Below are 9,954 nucleotides of genomic sequence, written 5' to 3' on the forward strand. Positions count from 1 at the left end.
CTAATTAAATAATAAAATAAATGAAATAAGGGTATAAATAAGTTTTATATTACCCAAATTTATATGGCTTCATTGGTATTTCTGATTACAATTTTTTTGATACCAGGAACCAAACTCAGGATGTTGTGCTTGCCAGGCTGGAGCTGTGCTGCTAAGCTATTTGTCACCCCTTTTCTGATTACTTAAGTAATATATTCTTGATAGAAACAAGCTAAAATAAAATACAGCCCCACTACTGAGGATATGCATATTTCTTCACACATTCTATAGTGCTATTTCTCAATATTCAAGGTGATAGTTTAATTGAAAAGTCTGTAAAACAAATGGAATACTGTTTGTGTGACCAATTTTTCTAAAAGAGTCAAAATTAGATTCTTTTGCTCTGTAAAGAATAATAAAATTTTACATACTTTCTATTTCATTATTTTCTAGGTATAGATGTTCCAAATTTCTTGGGATGTAGAATGCTTCCTTCAATTTGTTGTGTCCAACATTGAGCTCTATAAGGTTGGAAAGATTAAAAATATTGTATGGAATATCTTGCAGTTTGTTGTGTGACATTCTTAGAGCATGAAGTTTTGGAAGTTTGTCAAAGTAATTCTCTGGTATAGAAGAAATAGAATTATTTTCTAAAGATAGATACATAAGTGAAGAAGGCAGTCCAGGTGGCATTGATTCCAGTCTGTTATTGCATAGGTTGAGCTGCATCAATTTTTCCATCTTGGCAAGGTGTTTTTCTTTTAACATAGAATCATGAAGATGATTATAACAGAGATCAAGCATGGTCAAGTTTACTAGTGTATCCATGGCATTTGTCTGCAGTGTGGAAATTTTATTGTAACCAAGAAGGAGTCTTTCCAGAGATTTAGGAAGAGGATATGGAAATTCTTCTAAATTGTTATGCTCAAGGTGAAGTTGTAGGAGATTTGAAAACTTAGAAAACACACCATACTCAATACTTTGAGATTTAATTTTGTTGTGACTGAGGTTAATTTCTCTAAGATTAGTTGCATTGGTGAATGAACTTGCTGTTACAGCCTCAATTTCATTGAACTGAAGGTTGAGTTGCTGAATGTGCATTGGAATATTTGGGATCGTCTTGAGTTTGCGATTATCACAATACATTGATGATGGAAAATTAATTGGACAGAAGCATTCACTGGCACAGCCTAAAATATGTTGATAAGGAATTCCATATTCTACATTTGGATGAAATTGGAATTCTGGTTCATAATCTTCATTTGGTGATGGGTCATAATCTTCATCCCACTGATAAATTTCATATTGGCAATCTACCTTCACTTCAAAGAGGAAGAAAAGGACAGATACTGTACTTAAAAAGCTCATGTTCTTTTTTTGTCCTATTGCAAGGAGAAAAGGAAATACATTGTCGGATATGTGAATACAACTAACACAGATTGTCATATAAATTGACAGTTATATGAAATGTATTATACCTACACCTGTATATAGAAGAATATCTAGGAAGAATCAGCAATACTCAAATCAAAATTAATGTTTTAGCACCAATGAAGTAAAATTTTTTTAAAAAATCACATACTGAATTGAATCAGTCAGAATTCTGGTTTTCTAGACTTTTTACTAAGCTCCATTTATGTTCTTTCACTAAGTTTCCAGTTGTTCTGCTTCTGGTGTATAGATTTATGGTGATAGCATGACATCATTCTACTATAGTCATGTTTTCTCCACTGTGAATATTGTTTGCCAACTAGTCCATCTTTTAGGGTAGGTTACTGCTTATAAAAAGACAGACTTCTATTTTACTTGGAGAGCTTTTGCGTATGGAGTCTTGCTGTTAAACCAAAATTCTCTTCCCTATAACCTTTATTCCTGGTACCCTTTTCTGCCTTTGAGAAAACATGAAATACAACCTTCTATGTGATGACTTTAAATATTTTAAAGTAGGTATGTTTCCTCTTAATATTTTTTGTACAAGCCTACCTATATTTTCAAGTTTTCCTCATGAAAGTTTCCAGAATCTATTTTGTTTCCAACTTTGCTTCAATAGCTTCTTGAAATCTCAACACACAATATATACATCCTACAAAGTTTTAGTTTCTTTTTCTTTTTTGTATTTTTTAGGGAAGGATCTACAAGGTGTTCAGGTTCTCACTACTAGATCCGACTAGTAGTGATCCATCTGTTTACAGCCTCCCAAGAGCTAGGATTACAGGCATGCCACCATGCCCAGTCTCAATTGACATCTCAGCATGCCCTGGGGGCAGGGCCAGTGCAGCCTGGGGATTGAACCCTTGGCCCCTGTGCCCCCTTGCAAGTGCTTTAATCCTCTGTGCTGTTTGACTGGCCCCAAAGTTTTAGTTTCTAATAGATTGACATTTACATTTTTCTTACTCTTTCTTTTTTTCTGCTAATGTTTTTGAGTTAAGGTCTAGATATACAAATTCTAAAAACATGTAGTCTCTGTCTCCTAGGATGTTCAAGTCTAGTGAAAGCAGAGAGGTATACAATGCAGGATTACAGCAGGATATTACCTAAGGACCACAGTTACATTAAGGGTCTTTGACTCTGAATAACTCTAAAATCTTAAATATACATTATATTTATATTCTGTGTATTCTTTTGACAAGAGATAAAAAATGCAGATATTTCTCAGAGTTCTACCAGAGAAAAGTATTTTCTCATTATGCCAATTATCTTGTCCTCCGTTCTTCCTGCATACCCATATCCTAGGTTTGGATTGACCAGTACAGTAACCTTCTGTATTTTCAGTTTTGAGAGCCTGACATTCTCACTGTCACTTCGCATATAATTGCAACTACAAAAATTTTCCATTTCACAATGTAATAATTATTGTAACTGTCCTACTAACCTGTTTTGAAACTGTTTCATTGCTATTTTTTCTCATTAAAATGAATAAAAAATTTAAAAATTTTTTTCGGCTTCAATGGTACCTAGTATATATTGATCCTACTTTTTTCTTCACTGTCCTTTATGCATACTTCCCAATATCATTTTTACTAACAGCTCTTACAGTTTATTGCAGTGTTAACTCCTCCTGCCCTCAATGTTCTAGCTCCTCACATCTTACAAATTCCAACATTCCTTACATACTCTCAGTTCAGCTCACACAGCTGAATATGAATAGAGCAAAAACGACTGAGTAGACAGATCTCATTCAGTTCTCCACCTACCTCAAGTGGTGCTTGGCTAATCTCCTTAGTTTGTCCCTGTTTTCTCTCTTCTAGGCTATTCCTTTTCTTCTCTCTACCTTCTAAAACCATATTCCCATTACTATGTATGGATGATATCTTGCTTCCTTTTTTCATCAAGAAAGTAGAATAAAATATTTAAATACATTTATCCTTACCTATAAAAAAGGCAAAATAGTAATAATTTGCTCTCCTAAATGCTACATGATTTTGGGATTCATAAAGTTTCTTTTTGCAAATCTGAATATATTATATCTATTTTTCTTTCTTTTCCATATGATTCGTAGAGATCATAGTATTGACTTAAACTTTGGAAGAATGTTAGAGTTCTTGTAGAACATAGTGAAGGCTATTTCCAAGTAGATGAAATAAGTAACAGTAGGGTAGCCACACACCATGAAGTGTTTAAGAAATGGTGATTAACTGTTGAAAGAAGCAAAATAAGACTAGTATAACCCAAATTGAGAGCACCTAAATTCTGAGTAAAAGGCTTCGTACTCTGGGAATTAATGCTTAATTTAATGAACGAATATATCTGAGCCATGATCTTCATCCTGCATCTCATACTGAGAAGAAGTGGGGAGAACAAGTTGTCATTTCGTCTCGAAGGACACTGTTAAGAGAAAGCCTGCTCTCCATGCTGCGCGAAAAGCTCCTCTCATGTCTTGCTCTCATTTACTTGGTATAGTTACTCTAGTAGGTACTGTATGCAGTAGGCTTAGTAAATCACTTTACAAATATTAGTAATTTGGATTACCCCAGTATTCAGTTGTCTTGAGTGCACTCTCTCTCCCTCTCCCTCTCCCTCTCTCTCTCCTTCTCCCTCTCCCTCTCCCTCTCCCATATTCTCTCCCTCTCTTCCCTCTTCCTCTCTCTCTTTTGATGGGGTCTTGTTATCAGTCCTACATTGGTAGAGAACACAGAAATAAAGAGGATATGAAGACATGGTTCCCTCTATAGAGAACAAATGGTTCAGTGGTAAGGAAGACACCATAAGAACTCATAACTATGCCATAGAGTAAGTAATATGATTTATAGTGGAGACAGGTTTGGATTGACCAGTCTGTGGAGCTCAGTGTCTTGACCCTGCTTGGGTTTAGTTGGAGTTGTTTGTAGACATAATTTGATCCAAACTTTGTGAGATGAGCAGAAGTAAGTATAGAAAATCTTGTGCATCTTACTCACTTGATATTTTATGTGTAATTTTATAGAATTTTGTTGTACTCATTAGAGTATAGCATGTGAACTTTTAAATCACTTTTTAAGCACTTATTTCATTCCCATTAAAGCCCCTGGAGTTGGGCTATGAGGCTTCTTCCCAAAAGACACAGGTTGCAGCTGAGGAACGGAGATATACCCTGGCATTGCGCCAGGCCCCTGAGGCTGACTGTCACGTGGATAAGCTTTGCAAACAGCATTGTTCTTAGACACTTGCTCTCAGTGTCTATCCTTATATCTAGAAAATGAGCAATCATGAGACATCATTGAGGCAGAAAGGATATCAGGATGATATATTTGATCCCTACACCTATTACATATTTTTTACTTATAATCAAACCTGCTTAACTAGGTCCTCTCTGAATATAGAAGGGTTTTTATGTTGACCTTTGACCTTCATGAAAAGAAGAAAAAAAAACGACATGATTTTAAATATCACAAGGTTTCTCTAATATAAGAAACCCAAATGATAAAGAGTAAAATAAAAATGTGGATAATAGTAAGTAGGGAGGTAGATCTTTCTCAGAGATGGAGGAGGAGAGAAAAAGAGGGTAAAAAAAGAAATTATGTATATGCACCAACTCCACACAAGGACTGTAAACATTATGTACTGTAAACATGTACTAATAAAAATAAAATTGTTTTAAAAGAGAAGAAAAGCTTTCCCTGAAGGCCAATTTCTATTCTAAATTTGAATTCATTTCAAACATTCCTTCCATGTCTGTAACCCTGTAGTGCCACCTTGTCCTCACTTTGGACTAAGTGCAGTTTTCTAGTCTGAAATCCGTCCTGTTTCCCTCCATTTGCTTATTTACTATTCCCCTCCCTCTTCTCCATGGTAATTTTCTCTGAAACCATAATTTTCTTTTTATCTAAGTAATCTCTTTTCAGCCATTTACTACCATACTTTTAATCACTTCTGCTTTTCATATTCTACAGTCTGTGCCTTAGTTATCCCTCTTGGATAACTCACAGCAAAACAGCATGACTCGCTGTCTTTTCCTAATCTCTGATTTTTAACAGAATATAGGACAGTGCACACTAGCAATTACAAATGATTGAATTCATAAACTACAGATTAAATTTTGTTAGAACGTGTTTTCTCTACTAATTTTTATTATCTCTGGGCATTTGTTTCACCACAGTAATTTATTTAAGTATAGAGGATTTGGCTGTTCTCTTTTCTATGAAATAGTCCCCTATAACAGTGTATGTCCTTCTTCACTTTCCTATTGTCTACAAGGAAAACAACAAACATGAAAATAATTTAAAGTAAAATAAAATATATATTACCACTTTTCAAAAATTACCCATTAATGTGAATTGTTCATATTATATGATACAATAAAGGTTTCTATGTTCTAACATTTCCATTATGTAGGAAAAAACACTCATGTTTTCAAGACAGGCTCTAATGAAAATTATTAATAAATGGGATACAAATTATTTAGTTCTCAAATACTTATAAAGTAAAAGTATTATAACATTTTATTTTAAGAATGTTATTGTTGAGCTGGGGAGATAGCTCAGCGGCATATGTACTTGCCTGGCAAGCACACAGTCCTGCGTTCAAGCCCCAGTACCAGAAAAAAAAAAAAGTAATTGTTTTATTGGTATGCTATATAAACTAGCTTGTAAGAAACAAAGTATTAGGATATGTTTTAGTTTTAATCTAAAACAATTTTAAATTTAACTTTGTAAATTCTGTTGCTATTAAAAATATGTCTACATTTTTTTATCCATACTGTTCGTACATTGTATTTAACTTAAATCCCAGTAACAACAGATTGGATAAAGCATTCATACCTTCTTTGTACAAAAGATAAATGAAAACAAAAACATTCTATACCTGTGATTTAGTCAAGAGAAATTTTGAGCTTTTCAGTAAAATTTGTACCAATTTCTGTCTTCCCTACAATCAGACTCATAGTGCTGCTCAAATTACTGAGACCTAAGAAAGAAAGAGATTAATTCTGAAACCCCAAAATTTTTCCCTTCATTCAAAATTTAAAAATAAAAAAATTAAAATGTTTTGTTGGGTAATCTTAAATTACAAATTTAAATGTTCTTTAAAAATTGAAAATTATGTTATCATACCTGTTGAATTTGCTTTAGTTTTCAGGAGTTGATGAATTTGCAAATCCTTTAAATGAATCAGAAATTCCTAACTCTTTAACTGAGTCTCTTAAAAGATCCACAGTAACTGTACCCAGACAGGGTTGTCCCTTGAATTACTGTAGCAATTTAAGCAAATACAATCTGGTTGGAAAACACTTGGGTTGAATTAAAATGATGTATTTCTTTTCATTATACAAAACTGGGTAGATTCAAATTAAAATGTTTGTGTTGTTGGTCAGATTTATGTGGTTTACTTCTTTCTTTTGCCCGTTAATTTTGGTTTGAGGTGTGGCAAGAATTTCCTCTAATATGAAAGGCAAACTGAAGGAAAGGAAACAGCATGTCCTGATTACTGTTTTTATTTTCGTTTTCATGCCAAAGAATTCTTCAAATTAAGGTCCACTGTGACTCTGAGCCCTGTGTCTCAGCAATTTAAGGTGGAACTCAGAATTATCTTCAGTCTGGTTGTTCAGCACCTGTGTTCGCATCAAGTTCCCACGGGTAAAGTGAGGAATCAGAATTATAAACAAAGCATTTCACATCCAGTTTATTTTTAAAGTGCAGTAGGCTTATTATTGGTTTCACAGAGTAACAGGCTTATACTTTCTTTTCTGCCAGCTATCCCTTTTCTCAGCTATCCCCAGTTCCGAAATGCTGTATACCCATTAGATGTTTACTAAAGACCATTACAATAAAAGGACTACCTCTGCTATAAACATTAGTACCTTTCACTCTAAAAGTCTATCTCATATTTGCCTCTTTAATAGCATACAAAATAATTTTGTGGTATTGAATAAGATGGTTTGTACAACTGTTGCTTTTAGTTTCCAGATTTGGAAAATTTCATTTTACTGAATTGTCCCTCCTTAACTAGCTTGTTTAACTGTCCTTATTCAGCTAACTAGCTTGCTTAAATTTTTTGTGCTCATATTTTCACATTTAAACTGAGTTAATTTGTGTCTCTTGGCAGTAGATACTGAGTTCATTTTGGGGGAGATTCTTTCATGCTTGAACAAATAAGGTAAAATAAATCCTGAAGTTCAGTTTTGTTTCTTCAAATAGTTCTTTCCACTAAGACTTTACAAGGACCTTGCAAGATTTATTTTGTTATACTTCATATTTAAGAAAAATATATAGTGTTTCAAGTGATGTTTTGGCAATATTGTAAAAAATGTAGTCTATCATTTGAGACTTTGGTATGTAAAACGTGGCAGGCACATTTGGGCCAAGATTCCATTTTGTTAGCTGATCCTTTCCATATGCTTCCTATTAATGTCTTTGTTCTTGAATCTTAAGCTTTTGCATTGAGGAAAAGGGAGCAAATCTGTGTACTTTTTCCAAAATTATGATATATTCCTTCACAGTTGTTTTAGAGGATTAATTTAAAGTCAACCACTTAATTTTTATGTGATTCTTCATTAGCTGTGTAATTTGAATTTATGATAGTAATTATGTTCATGTTCCCATCAAATGTGAAAAAGTGATTTAAGTTGGCAATAATGTTGGAAATAAAGAGAGGTAGTGGTTACAGTCAAACTTTCAAGCAAAATAGGAACTGTTAGTGATAGTTTATAATCACTGATTTAATTAGTTAGATTTTTTTGTTGGTCGTTCCACTTTTTAGGTACTGAGGATTGACTCAAGGGCCTAGTGCATGCTAGGCAGGTAGGTTTTCTACCACTAAGCTGCATCCTTTTTTTAAAATTTTGAGTAGGGGTCTCATTTCGCCTCCCAAGTAGCTGGGTGCAGGTATGGTTTTAATTGTAGCAAAATTCAGCTGAGTTCTGAAAAGTCTATGCCTGCTTAATAAATACAGCATCTCAAAGCTAAGTGACACAGTGCTAGCTAAGAAAGGACCTCCCAAGATATGCTTAATTAATATAGTAAGTGTAACAAGTTTTTAATCATTTGTCCACTCATTCAATTTTTTTGTTATGTCCTTACTTTGTTTAAGGCATTTTTAGATGCTAAGGACTCAGTAAAAATCTTGTTCTAGAGAAGGAAAATATAAAAGAAACATTTATCAAATGTGCAGAGGGTAATAGAGAAGCAAGATAGAGGGACAAAAATAAATGAGATAGAAGGGTAAGGGTTAACAGTTCTGGTACTGCTATGTGACTTGGAACGGAACAGTTACTGTACAGTGGATGGTAGGAGCCTGGTATGAGGCTAATGAGGTGGGAGGTTACAGATAAGGGGTCAAGTAGTGAGACTGGTCCGGTATGGCAGATACCCAGTCTAGCTGTTCTCCCTCTCTTCCATTTTCTGTGCTTTTTATTTTTATTTATTTATTTATTTATTTATTTATTTTCTGTGCTTTTTAGTACATACTTCACTTTGTCTGGCTATACATCTGCCTTGTGTTTCGCTGGCATATTCTCAATTTTTAGCCCATACTGCTGCTTAATTCTAGAGTCATGAATGAAGCCAGTAAAGGTCTTTAAAACTAGGTATGTTGTAATTTTCTTTTTCTACAAGTGAAAGAAGCTAGTATATATAATTTCATTTATTTAAAGTTAAAGAATAAGCAAAATTAATTTGTGGCAATAGATGCTATAAAATAAATATCCTTAAATCTGGGGTTGTGGGCATAGATGGGGAAGAGCTATGGAAACCTTCTGGGGTGAGAGATTAGAGATGTTAATCTGCTTTGAAAAATGGTCCTGGGACAATTGGATAGCCAAGACCTGCCATATCCAAATTTACTTCCAAATGAAACAGAAAGCTAATTGTTAGAATCAACATATAAATATACATGAGCTTGAATTAAGCATTAGTTTCATGGATGTGACACCAAATTAGAGATTACCAGTATCAAAACCTTTCATGTATCAAAATGCATTATCAAGAAAGGTTTTTTATTTTTATTTTTTTAAAGCCACAGATAGGGGAAAAGAAAAAAAAAAAAAAAAAAAAAAAAAGAAGAAGAGTGAACCAGAAGAGGAGGAGGTGAAGGAGGAGGTGGTGGTGGTGGTAGAAGAAGAGGAAGAAGAGAAGGAGGAGGAGGAGGAGGAGGAGGAAGATGAGAATAAGTGGCGTGTAATGACATGTGGAACGTATGTATGCTCAGGCCATTGTTTTGCTAAGAACATGAATTCAAGTGCAGCTTAGCATTAGCTTCAGTATAAAAACTGTATTATACAGAGTTTCGTATAGCTGATAAAATTCTTTGTAGAAAATATACTTTAAAAAAAAATTCACGTTGTATTAAAAAAGTAATACTACTTTATGTAGTAGCTTTTTGAGGGGCTACTACATACAGTTAGATTTTATAGCTTTTGATATTGAATGTTCCTAAATATTTAATGGTTTCTTTCATGTGTATGGTAGCACAACCAGTTTGCAGGAACTAGTACCAATAGTAAGTTTTGGGTTGTTTAGGATGTTGCATTTTGTGCTTTTTAAAAAAAAATTTGAAATAAAATTA

The 9,954-nt window shown here is 33.8% G+C and overlaps 2 protein-coding genes across 2 annotated transcripts in view; both read right to left on the reverse strand.

Annotated features, from left to right (window-relative positions):
* The window catches only part of Omd (osteomodulin), a 17,900-nt gene extending 11,138 nt beyond the window's left edge, over positions 1-6,762 (reverse strand). The window contains exons 1-2 of the mRNA XM_023707796.1: positions 6,507-6,762; positions 411-1,361 (exon numbers count right to left, since the gene is read on the reverse strand). Of these exons, the coding sequence (XP_023563564.1) occupies positions 411-1,347 (937 nt within the window). The 5' untranslated portion in view covers positions 1,348-1,361; positions 6,507-6,762. The remainder of the gene's footprint in view (positions 1-410; positions 1,362-6,506) is intronic.
* Aspn (asporin) overlaps positions 1-9,954 on the reverse strand; it is a 53,230-nt gene that overhangs the window by 5,058 nt on the left and 38,218 nt on the right. The gene's annotated exons all lie outside the window — the stretch shown is intronic.

This window comes from Octodon degus, unplaced genomic scaffold, assembly GCF_000260255.1.
Source record: "Octodon degus isolate 3935 unplaced genomic scaffold, OctDeg1.0 scaffold00312, whole genome shotgun sequence".
Classification (NCBI taxonomy): Eukaryota; Metazoa; Chordata; class Mammalia; order Rodentia; family Octodontidae; genus Octodon; species Octodon degus.